The 15,332-nt window shown below is 38.8% G+C and overlaps 1 protein-coding gene across 2 annotated transcripts in view; it reads left to right on the forward strand.

The window, feature by feature from the left end:
* LOC146483158 (integrin alpha-9-like) overlaps positions 1–15,332 on the forward strand; it is a 56,545-nt gene continuing 41,213 nt past the window's right edge. For both annotated transcript variants that reach the window (XM_085106363.1, XM_085106364.1), the window contains exons 1-7: positions 1–555; positions 2,600–2,727; positions 3,284–3,375; positions 6,208–6,361; positions 7,054–7,164; positions 9,372–9,446; positions 10,267–10,311. In XM_085106363.1, the coding sequence (XP_084962489.1) occupies positions 386–555; positions 2,600–2,727; positions 3,284–3,375; positions 6,208–6,361; positions 7,054–7,164; positions 9,372–9,446; positions 10,267–10,311 (775 nt within the window). In that variant the 5' untranslated portion in view covers positions 1–385. The remainder of the gene's footprint in view (positions 556–2,599; positions 2,728–3,283; positions 3,376–6,207; positions 6,362–7,053; positions 7,165–9,371; positions 9,447–10,266; positions 10,312–15,332) is intronic.

The raw sequence follows: 15,332 nt of genomic DNA on the forward strand, positions 1-15,332 counted from the left end.
TGATGACGTCTAGAGCTCGATTGTGTGAAGGAATTTCAAAGTCCTTTAGTTCTGGGTCGTAGTTCTGGTTAGAAATAGTTAACCGGAATAATTTTTCTCTCCTGCTGGAAAGAAACATTTTCTCTTTCGTGGCTTCTCGAAGGAATAATTATTGTTTTGGTTTCTAACCTAGTCACGGAATTACGTAGACTCGAAAGGCAAGGCCAAGCGGACGTCCTCAAGACAAGCGAGCCGATCGAGACATATTAATCCGCCCATCCTTCACAGTCGTCAAATCAATGTACCTTCCGTTTATGTAGTTTATGCAGAAAGATCGCTATCTGATATAACCGTGTTTCAAATAATTGAGGCTTGAATTGTGTGATCACTCCAGTGCAAAGTCAACATGATGTTGGACATGCTTTTGACCAGCTCTTCAATTTTCTGTTTACTTCAATCTTTTGGGGCGTTTGGCTTTAACATCGATTTGGGAAGCGCTGTCGTCTTCGATGGACCAGTGAAAAGTAAATATTTTGGATATTCGGTGGCCCTTCATCAATTTGGGAACAATTACTGGTAAGTGTATAATTCATGTAAGTTTATAGTAATTTAGAATGCGCTTGATTTCATACTCGAGCTGCCTGTGTGATGCATATGTATGCTTGCGGGTTCACTTGATTATCTGAATGCGTATTATACATATCTTCGATTTTGATTTGCCGGGAGAATTATAGTGAGGATGTTATTAGCACAGCCCCATACAGCTTAGAAAAATATATGCACTTTAAAAGCTTATATTTAAGTAGTTTGCTTTCGCCATATTTACAACATTTTAATAAATATCGATTATCATTCAATTCTTCCCCGCTGTAGTTTAATTCTCCGTATTTTGGGGGTCAAATTGTAGAATTTACTGAGTATTAAAGCAGCTTATTATTTTAGAATGATAAGCAGAACTTTTATTTTAGCAACGAAAGTATTCATACATTTTTCGAGAAATTGGACAACCTGCCAATTCTATGGATTGATGTCAAGAGTGATTCAAGTGAAAACAAAAATTAACTTTTCAGGCAACAAAAGACGTCCTATATTTGGTAAGATTCCGCATGCTTGTTTCATGTTTGTGTGAGCTTAATCCTTATGATGAGGCTGTGTGGAAATCTGTATTTTTCTTTCCCTTAAATAGCAGGATCAAGATACGATTGGCATATTTGCATTTTGATCGACGTTTTTTGTTGTGGTTTGTAAATTCTGTTTTGATTTGGTTCCAGCTTAGAGTTAATTATTGCTATTGTTTAATAGACGTAAATTATAAAAGACGCTAATAGAGCAGCTGAAGCATTGAAAAGTCTACTTTTGTCGTTATCTATTATTAATTAAAAGAAAGCCATTTAATGCTGACCCGTGCAGTCAAAACAGATTCATTGTATATATAAAACTATATATGGTACTATACAGTTTGATGGTTATCAACTTTCAATACACTGTACTTTGTTTGCAAGATGCCGTCATAGCCAATCACTCGGCAGCTGGGAGAAGTTATGTTTGTTTTAAAAGTACTTCAAAAGTACCAATTTATTTAAATCACTGGCCAAAACATTCACAAGGCTCTTGTTAGGCCAAATGTAGGTTTTATCAAATGGAGTTTTGTTTGCCCGCTTCTCGTGTGTGTCTAATTTTGATTTCCGTCAACTTTTTGATGGGGGAGATAGCAATGTATTGTGTTTCTGGTTTACTGTTTTAAAAGTATAAACAATATGGCTTCAGCTGTAAATGGAAAGATCCTCTTTATGATAATTTTTTATTAGACAGTCCAATATTCCTGTATATACATGATACGCTTTCTCTTGACATCACATTTGCATAAAGTGGGAGCGTTTTCCGACGTCATTGATCCTGAAGCATTTTGTTTTTGACTGAGCCTGATCAAAAGTCAGTGAAGTTTTGAAGTTACTGCGTTATAATGTGAACTGAAAAATTGTTGCAAGTCAAGTATACCTGCAGTTATAAATGTATAATGATTCAATAACATTGAATGGTGAAAAGTGTGGATTTACATGTAATTCCATAATATGAATTCTTTCACCAATACCTTGTCTATGTATATTCATAATTAATAATAGATAATTCCAGATCTGGGAATTATCAATGAATGTTGCTTTCAATAAGGCTTTCAGGATGCTCGACCTCATGTATTCAACACTTACAGGACTTCCCGATAGCTAATATTACCAAAACTTCGGCTCCGTGAAGTCTTTGAAGGGGCCTTAATGGGCATCCTGCAAAAGTTTTTAATATTGTTGCCTTATTTGCACCTTGCCATCACGTTTCGCATTTTTCGTAGAAAGGACGCACTCCTAACACAGGTTGGAGTTGAGATTGTAAGGGACCAGCAATGGATCAACGAATGAATGGATCTTGGAACCTGTATCTGGCATCCTATGCATAATTTACATGGGCAGATGACATCATCACCAACTTGGCAAAGGGGGGAGAGCCTGGGATCGAGATCATGGAATGCACTCCCTAATCTTTGATTTTTATTAGAATAGGAAGCATATTTCTCCTGGAGGTTTGAGCCAAGCTAAACATTTACCAAACATTGTTCTTCTTTTTAAAGGGCTATGGTTGGAGCGCCACTCAGTAATGTAAGTGGAAGCAATGGTGAGAATAGAATACGATATGGAGCAGTATACAGATGTCCATATCCTAAAGGATTATGCAATGTTATTAACATTGATAACAGCGGTAAGTATGTGCCTGTGTCTTCTTCTGATACTTGTGCCTTGATTTTGTCATCTGCATATCTTGCATTATTTCATCTCTGAATCAGAGCATTAACCCCTTATATCAGAGAACAGATTCTCCTATCCTGTCCCCATACGTTTCTTATAAAAGTAGGTGGAAGGATGATGTGTTATTCAATAAGTGACATAGGCATACTTGGGAAAAAAAATCTGAGAGCTCTTATCAGGAGTCAAACCTAAGACCTTCCAGCTCCGATGTTCTACCACTGAACTACAAGATACTCGTGGGAGCTAAGGCCATTAAGTTACAGTATACTAGGTTCATGGGACAAACATCCTGCATACTTCTAACATTCCAATCCTAGCAGTATGCAGGATGTTTGTGTAATGACTTCAGGTAGTGGGGATTTCAAAAGTGACTCTAATTCACAGACGGCTTTTACTGGATTGATTCAGCTGGCGGTGCAGGCCAGGAAGATTGTGCTGCAAAGAAATGTTTAAAGATTTTCTCTTCAGTCCGCAAATTCACAGTGTCTGCTTTTGAATTATTGTGTTAGTTTCGCAGATGGACCAGGGGTATTATATAGAAGAGAAGAGTGGACAGTGGCTGGGAGGCACAATTTACAGTACTGGCAGAGATAAAGCACTGGTATGACTATTGTGTTGTTTAATTTCCATCAGCTATCGAATCCCTTTTTTTTCTTGGTGTCACTTGTTTGTTTACTACATGTACTTATTTAACTTTTATTTTAGTCAATTCAGTTGTAAACACCAAAGAGGGAGGGGATGGGGTGGGTGCATGTTAACTTTTTGGGCTTGAATCAGGGTGGGCTCTCATTCGAAGGTTAATTGGCAGTTAAGAATTGAATAAATACATTATAAGTGAGCGCATGTAAAAAAGTAGGCGTAATTGTACACACCTCAATTAAAGCATATATCATCTTGACATTACTGCATGATTTTGAACGGACAGTCACACTGCAGCCGTGTGATCATGCCCGCGATTTTGTTGAGTGAAATACTACAAAGAATGATTATTCCACCGCAAAAGTGATTGCACTGTGGTAATAAGCAGGAACATGGAGACTTGTATTAATCACAGGCTGATCAATATGTTTGGCAGCTGGGCATTGTTTTATTAAGAAAATCAAGGAAAAACTTGCTTCAACCCTTGCTGTTAATTTTACTTTGTAAGGAGGCCAGAAGATAGTTTTTTTGCAGCAGCTTAATTTTTCAAGCATTAGGCACGTGTATAATGCCAAACTGATTGTTCATGCATTGCCCTTTTGTGCCAATCAAAACTCTGGACTTGCATTACTCAGTTATTCAGTTTTAAATTATTAATAAAGCATGTGCACACGTGGGGAGTGGGGTCATTGTGGTGTACCTGCAGTAGTAATTACAGTGGTGATGGGGAAATGTAAACACCTTTTTGGGGTTGAAATTAGCAAACTGAGGACCTTATTTGGTTTGAAAAGTTTGTGATGACGTTTTGGAGGTGTAAGATTTTGGTAAGGACTGTTCTTGAGTTTGACTAAAAGTGAAACCCAGGGTTTTGATTTTTATGTTGAAAAAAGGGACAGTTTTTGATTTTGAACTAAAAATGTACTCTTTTGTGTCCAGGAGTGCCAGCTATACTACCCAGCCTGTAAATTTTTTTAAATTTATGTCTCATTTTGAAGGTGCAGTATGGTGCTGAAAAATCTTGAAAAATAATAACTCAAAAACTGATATGGTGGTACAGCCACTCTTATGAAAAAATTTGAAGGACAAGGATAATTTAACTTATCCTTCAAATTGTTTACAAACTGGTCAGTCGACCCAGTCAGTTCTGACAAATGGATTAAGGCGCCCAAGCTCAAGTCTAACTGGACTTTTTTGGGTGGAACAATTTGGCCTTATTCACACCTCCCTTCTGAGAAGAAGTCATCTTTAGAGTCAAATAAGTTGTGAAACATCAGTAGAACGGTATAAATGTCTCTGGTTGTTAACTTGATTGGTTAACGAAGTCGAGATGTTATCGGTCCGTCATTTGTCAGTGAGACTGTCAGTAAAATGTGATTGGTGAGTTTTTAGACATTTATACCATTCTACTGATGTTCCACCCACAATTAACTTGACTCTGAAGATAACTTCTACTCAGGTTAACGTCACAACCTCAATCAGTGTCACCTCAAACAGTCCTTCTCAGGATGTCTAGACTTACCTGAATCATCATATATCACATACTTATTAACTGTAACTTAACAGGAGTCTAATCTGAAGGTTCCTATTGACAAAGAAACAACATACAGTTGAACCTGTATTAAGCGATCGTCCTCAAGGAATGGCTAAGTGACCGCTGAATACAGGCTGCACAGAATACATCACTTACTTGGTTAAGAAAGTTTGGCAATAAAATGGTATGATAAAGGAGAGCATGGTATTGAAACAGACTAGTGAAACATTAACGCCACGATTGTGCAGCTCCTTAGAAGCTCAATTGCCTGGCATGCTATTTGTTACCATATTTAAGTGGTTTCCTTTTACAAGGTGACTGTTTAAAACAGGTCAAGACAATAGAAACAGCTCGCTGGGACTTAGTATAGGGTGACCTCGACCGCTTAATAGAGGTGACCATTTAATACAGGTCAGGATTACAGTAAATAAGGGAAATAATTTTCGGGACTTTGACAACTGACCGCTTAATAGAGGGTGACCGCTTAATATGGTGCCGCTTAATACAGGTTCGACTGTAACACCAAATAAATTAACAGGACGTAACCAATCGATGAAATTGATGATTGATGACTATCAATGACAATCAATGGCAATCGATGCCAATTAATTGATTGATATTGATAATCAATGAACAATGGATCATCCAGGTTGGTGTGATTCTTGATTGTCATCGATTGGCATTGATTTTCATCGGTTATCAATATCAATCAATTAATTGCTATTGATTGCCATCGATTGTTGTACGTTGTGTATGACGGAGTGTTCAATCACAACGTGATCTCAACTTGGTGTGATGTGAATATTCTAGATAGAACTAAATATTAGTGGTGGACTATTCTATCTTGTCAGTGTGTTGGCAGAGATCTGTTGGAAAATCCAGAGCAACTAGGAGTAATACATGTAGATTAAATGTTGTTTTACAGTGCATGCTATGAGGCATAGTGATAAAATGTGTTTCATCGGATCTTGGTCAAATCTCGGGATGATGTAACTATTCAGTTGATGGGACAGAGCAGTAAACTATTTGATCAGGAAATAATTTTAAAGCCCAATCGATGGCAATTGATGATTTGTGAACACTTTTGTGTGATTATCGATTGGTCATTGATTGGCTGATACCAATTGATTGGTTTCAATTGATCGATTGCTTTTCCGATCATCAATTTTCATCGATTGGTTACGTCCTGAAATTAATTATGCACCGTTGCTCAAATTAAGCTACAGTACAGTCCCATGGATTTCCGTTATCTTCCTCTTGCAGGCCTGTGCCCCCAGGTATATTTATCGTGGGGTGCCCATTACTACGAAAGACGGTGATTTACATTTCCGTTGGCTTCTGGGAAGGTGTTTTCGTCTTACTTCAGATCTTCAAGGAGTGGCACAAAGTGGCGGCATTCTAGATCCTTGTCTCGAAGGTAAAGTTAGCAACACCCATGGTTCATTTCAGAGAATATCTGTCCAGAAGGCGTTTAAGTCGCTTTGGAAATTTGGATTTAGTTTTAAGGAAAATCTGTGGTTTTCTTTGGCAAATCAGCTCACCCTCCAGCAGAAAATAGACTAAGTGTGGATGGAGAATTTTGTCAGTTGATATGGCAGAGAAGTAAACTTAAGGTGTATTGTAGATTGCTATAATTACATCTTTCCCTGAATTTTAAATAACCTTTAGAAGGGAAGATTGAAGGCTTCTAATTCTAGCAGGATAATTTTTGCGCCCTTAAGCTAATAACTTTCAATGAAACTTGAAAAAAAAATTGGATTCAGATATGGCACAAACTGAGAGCTGGTTTTGACTGATCATTGTGTGGAAAAATCAAGTTTCTCCGTGTTCTTTTTGAGGAGAAAACTTGAACCCAAAACCGTGTTTAAACAAAAACTGTTAGTAGCAGCTTACAGTATTGCCAAAAAGCACAATCCATTCAATGTACTTGTATTATATTCCCCAGTATCTTTGTTAAGTTTTAGCGCAATTGGCTCTCAAACATTCATGATAGAAAGATTTTCAAAGAAAGAGTACCCCCAACCAATATTTTGCCTGGTATGAATATATTCTTGGCTATGCATCCCCTGGAAACTTAAAAGTGAGACTGAAATATTCTTGCCATCTCAGAGAAACATGGCAACAATTACTATGGATACTGTCAAGCAGGATTCAGTGCCAAGTATACAGATGATGGGTTTGACCTGATTATGGGAACAGTCGGAACAGCGAATTGGAGAGGTGAGGTGCCTGGTGGTATTGTGGAGCCCAAATCCCTACATGTCGCCCTGTGAAAATGCTTGATTTTAAACCCTCTAATTCCATGAGGTTTGGCAGGGGTGGGGTGGGGTGAGGGAGGGGAGGCTGGGTGGCCAAGTAGTAAGGACTCCGGACTTCAGAGATCTGGAGATCCCGGGTCAAGTCCCGCTTTGAACGATAGTTTTTAAGGCGTTCCTTGGTATTGCTAATTCAATAAGAAGTTTGGTAGGGATTGAGGGGGAGGGGAAGCTGGGTGGCCAAGTGTTTAGGAGTCCGGATTTCAGAAATCTGGGGGTCCTGGGTCAAGTCCTGCTTTGAACGATAGCTTTTAAAGGTTGTTCCTTGGTATTCCTGTCCAGCTCTTCATAAAAAGCCAGCTTGTCTGACTCCTGCGGGTTAGGATTTTTGACCACATTACAGGTGTATGTTCAATTTAAATTTTTTCCGGCTTTGTGAAGTTTAATGCTCAGCTCCAGTAGCACTAATAATGTGCTACAAACACTGCCGAGGATAAATTAAAAGTTATTGTTTATTATTATTATTATTATGGATTGAGCAGCAATGGGTAACAGTAGTCCAGGTGAATCTTGAATCTTGAATTTCAATGTATGAGAAAATGGCTATTGCAGTTGAGGTATATATAATCATTCCTCAAGTAGCGAGGTTAAAAAATTTGTTGGGCCAAAGGCCAGCGCTCGGGAGCTAAGCTGAGCGAATTCGAGCAGAAAATATATTTATAATATGTCTTTGAAGATGTCCATGCTGTTGCCTGGCAACAGTGCGCAATAAAAGGATGAATGACGTCAGACAAAGGGAAGGTTGCTAGGCAGCAACAGGTTTGGGAGACACACTGGCGTCAGACGGAGTTTGTTGGAGCAAAATTTGCACACATCGGGAAAGTTTTCCGTTCAGTGCCGGATTAAATTTCACCGGATGGAAAATTTCACTGCAGAATCTTTTTCCTTTTCTCCAGAAACCTTTGTTGTGAAAGATTGCATTGAAGAAATTACACGTTTCGTGTCAGCAGTAAAATAATTTTCCGTAGGAAATAAATTCATCGAACACGACAATGCTGCACGGCCCCTTGTACATTTCGTCATGTCAGAAACAGATTTCAACCACGAGCCTGTGGAACTATGAAAAGACCATGCTCATCAAAATAGTTGCTATGTTCAGAAACCTTTTAATCTCCTCATTCGATGCTACAATACGAGTTCAGAGGGCTTTCCACCCAGCCCCAGCTTCGCGAGGTTTTGTGAGTCACGTATTTCCAGTCATTGTTAATTAAAGATACTTTGGGGTAGTCTAGGATCCTTTCATGGCTTTAACGACAGACTTGTAAGTTTCCCAGTCCCTTAGAATTGCCCGTTTCAAAGTTCATAAAGGGACTGGGCCCTAGTTTACACATCGTTCAATATGCGTCATATGAGGAAATGAATCCCATTGACAGAAAGATCACATAAAAATTAGCAAGTCTACCAAGTTTGGTTGTTTCATTGCATAGTAATCGGGCTGTGACCACTAAAAGATCAAATTCCATACAAATGTCTCTAATTCTGAGATGGCATCCCCCATATCCATACAAAGCCTCTAATTTTTCCAATTTTTGAAAGTCTTTCATGTTTGGTAAACTGACTTCTTTTAGTGTACAGTACCGCCTAAATCCATATGCACATTGGCACGCGTGAACCGCAAGGGCAGAACGCGTGAAGGCCCGCGTGGTTCACAAGACGAAACCGTGCGGTTCACGAGACAAAACCGCGCGGTTCACGAGACGAAACCTAGGTTGAATATTTCCCGCGGTCAAAAGGACAAGGCCCAAACACAATAGCATCTTATAGCCTATTGTGAGTTTATTGTTTTCCGTTGAATAGATTTTTTCTCAAGTAAACCGCATGGAACATGAAACGCCGCCTTGAAATGCACCCTTTCTTGTGATGGACTCCAATTTCTGATTGAATGAAAATTTTAAAACTTGTTCCCAGTATCCATTAACTTTTGGAACGGGTAATTTCCATGGCAGGTATAGGTTTGGATATTACTGTACTTTTCTTGGACCGCACATTAAACTTTTATTGTGCACACGGACACACTGTGCACCTTGAGTTTTGACATTACTTTTTCTTGTTTGATAAGTATATACAAAAGTCAATGTAGTTACAAACTCTCTTTGACCTCTTTTTCCTCAGGTGGTATGATCACATATACAGAGAACAAATTTCTCAAATCTTCGCAAGATCAAATTGACTTTCAAGACTACATGGGTAGGTAAAAAACTTAAGTTAGTAGGAAAATATCTTTGTACCTTTAAGAGTTCTCATCCAGATTAAATTTGGTTTGAAGCTTTGCTTGCCATAATACCTTGCATTAATACTGCATGGAGCTCTGTTACATATGGTATTCTGTCAGCCTGGTATTCTGTTGTGATGTCCAGTGTTTATTCCTGCATTCAGCGAGAAAGAGCAGTTTTCAGTAGGAAATTTCGAGTTGCTTAATGAACCTCATAATGAAAGCGAGGCTAACTGCAAAGCTTTATTTATGTGAAAATTAGTTTTGTTTGCAAATTATGAATGATTATAATAAAAACTATGCATGAATTAAGCCTCATTTTCATAGTGAGGTTGAACAGAGCATCGTGGAATGACCCATTGGGTGTCAAAAGTATGTTACCTGTAAAGGGCGCAGATGTTGGTATCAGGTTTCGCTAGTTTCTGACCAACATTGTGAATGGAGAGAAGGTTTATATTAAACGACAGAGAATCCAAGCATGGATTCCAATGGATTTATTATACTTGAAATTCCCGTCAAAACTGAAAACAATAACAAAGGCGAGTAATTACAACAAATTCTAGAAGAGTGAATTGATATCCCAAGGTTAAGCGCACATGGCATGAGAGAATCAATCATTCCCCTTCTACTTTTGAAACACTGATATCTGATCCAGTTGGTTACACTTGCAGATTACTTAATGATAACAAAGAAGCACTGTACATTAGTGGCGAAAATGGGCAGAGACCTAAATTAATGTATTTATCGTTATTGCTTTACACTATTTAATTATTAATATTATGGATTTTATTCCAGGCTATGACGTGGCAAGTGGAAAATTCTCTGATAAAATTAGAACAGGTTTGTCTACTTTTTGTCAACCCCTCAGGAACAGTGCATCTGAAACTTAACCTAGTCTCTTTAGTGTTAGCTCAACTTTCCTCCCCCGCTTTTGGTCTATCCTCGCCTTTATTGCTTTTGTTCTCAGCCACTGAGTTTGAGCGGCCGTTATCAAGCCTTCTGTTTCCTTTTTAAGGTGTCCCTTTTAGTAGCCATGCCCAACTAGCTTCACTTGTGACATTTTCTGTTTGCTGGAAGAATAGACCCTTCTCCAAAATGGCAGCAACAGATTTGAAAGAGTTAAAATTGAACTGAATGAAAAACTGATACCAGCACTGGAAAGAGCACCTTTACTTTTAATTAGTAACCTTCAATGGAGGACAGATGTCCTTGGGACAGTTGCTGGATTCCTTTCAAATTTGCGTGTTTTACTCTCCCCGTCATTATTATGACCCTTTACCTACAGCTCCACCTCCCCCCCTTCCCCCAGGCAATGTTGAAAAGATCTTAGCGAACATCGACACTTATTTTGCTTGTGTAATGTCTGTTCAACCCACCCAGTTCAACATTGTTTGGGGGGGAGGGGGGAATTACTGCGAAGTTTGCTGCTATTGCGTTTACTGTCCCAGCACTTTTAGCCCGCATTGTCTGAAAATCACTCCTCGCACAAAAGTAGCCCAAGCATTGTGAGGAGTGAAGAAAAGTTCATTATAACCTCGGAATGGAACTTCGCAAGGTAGTATGATATATTTGGTGCAATGATACAGGACATTTTCACTAAGTTTAAGCACGTGCGGGCGGACTCAACATAGGCAGTTCGTGAGTGTGACGTAATCATTTTGCGTTCGAAAATCATTGTCGTTAAAGAAAATGCTTGATATAGTTATAGCTCGTATCTTGCTAACTTTTCCGGTGGAACGCCTGCAAGTATAATGGCTTATACACAGGAAATAGTCCCTCAGAAGAAGGCTTTAGCGTGGTATCTACGAACATACGGCCGATACAAACATAACAATAGATTGCGTGACACCGAGTCGTGATCTACAAATGTTCAATTTACAATGCTCCCGTTCAGTTCTCGGCTACTTTAGTGGAAATTTCTCGGCTATGAAAACTGAGTCATCATCAGGCTGTGTCTAAACGGTAATGAACGTTTGTTCCTAATGCACTGTGGTTGTTGCTGCGTAAATAGTAAAGCCACCAAGCTATTTGCAACAGTTCTCGCCCTGAACAGCGAAGGAAATGTAATTAAATTAATCCTTTCAAACATCCCTTTAAGGCAAGAACTGTTGAAGAAATAGTGTAGTGATGTAAACCTCTCAACTAAAACATGCCCTTTACAATGAAAATATGACAAACACAACTGAAAGGCATATTTTGTGGCCGTGTGTACAACCAAAGCATCTACAAATTAGTTTGTGAGGGTGAGAACTGTAGGTGAGAACTGTAACACTTATTGAAACGTAAACGACCATTGAAAGTCACGCATCATGCCAATTACATGGCATGTATATCAATTGCTGTGATCTCTAACGGCGTTTTCTAAAATAAATTTGGCAAAATAAAAGCCAAAGGGAAGCAATTCCTCTTACTCGGCTTGTGGGATTTGCTTCCAAAAGTGAAAAAACGCCCATCGAGAATTCATCATTTCCGTATTTACGTGGTCGGCGGAGCCGGCTTTCACCAAAACAAGTGGCGCATCAGATGTCGCAAAGAACGGGGTATCTCCGGCAAGTTCTTATAATATCCCTGCTGCAGACATTTTTCGGGGCTGGTAAATGAACAATGTCACCTTCTAAAGCCTGTAGAAGATCCGCCCAGGCGATGACTTGTGGGTGCCAGCGAAAATCATTGACAAATATTACCTCCGCCTCTTCAGCCCCAATCCATGCAAAAGAACCGGTCGCAGGGTTCAAATTCGTTGCCTTCCCGCTTCTAAATAAAAAAATTTCAGCCATTTCGCTCTCTAGAGCAGATGCCTCGCATGCCTACAACAGTTAATACGCGTGGGGCCTGGGAAGGAATGGGCTGCCAAAAAAAGCCAAAGGCCAGGGGTATCGCATGCCTTGTCAGGGTAACTTGTTATTCAGTTTCTGCCTTAAAACTGTGCATCCTATGAGTGTTTTCAATCTCCTAAAAGCAAAAACACAGATATCTTTGAAAAACCAGAACCTACTAAAAACAGGAAGTTGTTATCAACATGTTTTAGGAAATAATTATACTGAACTCTGTTATCAATGTACCCTGACGAAATGATTTGGACGTACCTTGCGATGCGTAAAGACCGATTTTACCAACAGTATCACATTTTCCATTGCAGGATACAATATTTTACAGGGTCTTAAATGCAAATACAGGGTAGTTGTTATTTCCTCTCCCCAAGTCAACCTCAGACAATGGAGGACAGATGTCCTTGGGACAGTTGCTGGATTCCTTTCAAATTTGCGTGTTTTACTCTCCCCGTCATTATTATGACCCTTTACCTACAGCTCCACCTCCCCCCCTTCCCCCAGGCAATGTTGAAAAGATCTTAGCGAACATCGACACTTATTTTGCTTGTGTAACGTCTGTTCAACCCACCCAGTTCAACATTGTTTGGGGGGGAGGGGGGAATTACTGCGAAGTTTGCTGCTATTGCGTTTACTGTCCCAGCACTTTTAGCCCGCATTGTTGCAAAGTTTCAGCATATTAGGTGTTATATCAGCTTTTACGATAACTGTCCAAATTCTCGCGTGCTGAGTGGCTCGTAGCTATTGTCTATAAGAGTACAGACAATAAAATGACGTCAGATGTAACGCGCGCGCTTTCTCAACGAAAAAAATAGTCAATGCCGCTCATACTTTTTCCATGTTATTGTAAAAAACAAATCGACGGCAGTTTTCTATGGTCTATACTCTTATAGACCATAAAATGACGCCATAAAATATCCAAAACTTGGCCGTGAAACCAGTCGCCTGCGGCTTGTGGTTCCACTTGAGTTTTGAACATTTTTTGACGTCATTTTATGGTCTATAAGAGTATAGACCATAGAAAACTGCCGTCGATTTGTTAATTAGGAAATTTAAGTTGAAATTTGACAAATTTACAGACGTTTGTATGACTGGGGATATACGTCATACCCCCAGTCAAACAAACGTCAGCTCTGTAAATTTTCCATTTTTCAACTTACATTTTCTCAGCTGGTATTTGTACACCTCATATGCTGAAACTTTGCAGGGTTACTAAAGTAAAAGTGCTCTTTCTAGTGCTGGTATACGTTTTTAATTTTAACTTATTTGGGTCTATTGGCTTCGCTTGCAACATTTTCTGTTTGCCAGAAGAATTGGCCAAACAACTCCTTTTCCCATAATTCAGTAGCCCCTTTTTTCCCTTCTCTTTTTAAACTGGTTGTAGCTGCTGCTAGTTCACTCACCACTCTACTTTATTAGTTTTGAGTTCACCTTTACAAAACGCATCCCGACAGTAATACACCCGTACCAGAATGGTTCTTGTAAAGACAAAGATTAAGTAAAAGATGTTAAAAATACTACAATCGATGACATGGAAAAGGTAACTGAGAAACAACCGAAAATAAATGACAAAACAAAACTATAAACACTGAAAACAAAGCGCACATTAAAAAACTTATGCAAAGAAACTGGCTTTAAAAAAAGAAGTGACAAAAAAGGCTATTTACATTCATAATGATCTATAAGGGTGTGGGGGCGAAAGGTGTGAAAGGCGTAGCGTAAGAAAATGAAACGAAAGTTAGACAAGTGTAAATTAGGCGTGCCAGAAATATAACTATGTAACTCGCTGTAACACTGATTGTTATCATTATCGCTATCATTTTTTTGTGGTAAGGACATTATTTCACCTTTACAGCTGATCATGACTGACCCACAATTGAAGGGTTTTATGCAAAACTATCGTAAGTGACGATTTTGGTCATTTTTTAAATGTCATCCAAATGAGCTGAATTTTTGCATGTGGTCTTTGATTTAATAGAAAAACATTGCCCTGTATTTTTTTTCGCAAATTTCTGCTTCATTTTGAAGAAAAACCTTAAGCAAAAAACGCGTCGGCGTTCTTTGCATTCTTTTATTCAAAGCGGAAACAAAAGAAACCGATTAAGTTCTTTGTTTCCTAAAATCAACCGAGCGGGAAATTTGAAGTCCGATATGAATAACAAGGGTATTATAAACCTTTATTGACACAAACGTGACTAGTATATGCCGCCGTGGCACACTCGGATAGGCGAGTGGAATGCTGAATGTGGAAGGTACCCGGTTCGATGGGCGCGTGATTCTATTTTTCTTTCCATTCACGGTCTCTAATTTTTTTTTTTTTTTTAATAAGCAGGGTTTGGGTGTATTTTTTTTGGCCAGTTTGGTCTTCGTTTACGACAAAAAACGAAGGGCTTGGTGGAAAACTATGCTAAGTGGAAAATTTGCTTGAAATTTTTTTTTCGTCAAAAGTGCCTGAATTTTTGTTTGTGACCTTCGAATTAATGGAAAAACATTGCTCTGTATTTTTTTTCGTTGGTTTGCGCTTCGTTTTGGAGAAATAACGCATGCAAAAAACCAAGCTTTTCTTGGTGGCATCTCTTTGTAATCTTTTGTTCGAACGAGAAACAAAAGAAACCTTTTGTACGTAAGTTTTACGTACCCGAACACAAGATTCAGTTATTTAGCTCGTGGAGTGTTTACATCCGATTCGCGGACGCGCAAATTAAAACAAGCCCGTCTCCAAATATTCGCTTGCTTAGAAGATTTTAAGACCTTTATCTACCTTTAAATGTAGCTATTTTGAAAAAAGTTATTTTAAAATAGCTATTTTTTGTTATTATACAGGATATTCGAAGTGCGGGGATAGGCCGTTCGCGTGATGATCACAGCGGGTGTTAAATCATAAGCAATATGGAAATTGCTTATGTCCCAGTTTACTCGGCAGATATTCACTCTTTCTATATTTTTCGTTTTGCTTGTAACGTCTTACTGGAAAGTTAATTTCTATCAAAAAAAAAATTAAGAATCAAAACATTTCTTCTGAACATACACGGC

The sequence above is a fragment of the Pavona decussata genome, unplaced genomic scaffold (genome assembly GCF_977016875.1).
Source record: "Pavona decussata unplaced genomic scaffold, jaPavDecu1.1 SCAFFOLD_40, whole genome shotgun sequence".
Classification (NCBI taxonomy): domain Eukaryota; kingdom Metazoa; phylum Cnidaria; class Anthozoa; order Scleractinia; family Agariciidae; genus Pavona; species Pavona decussata.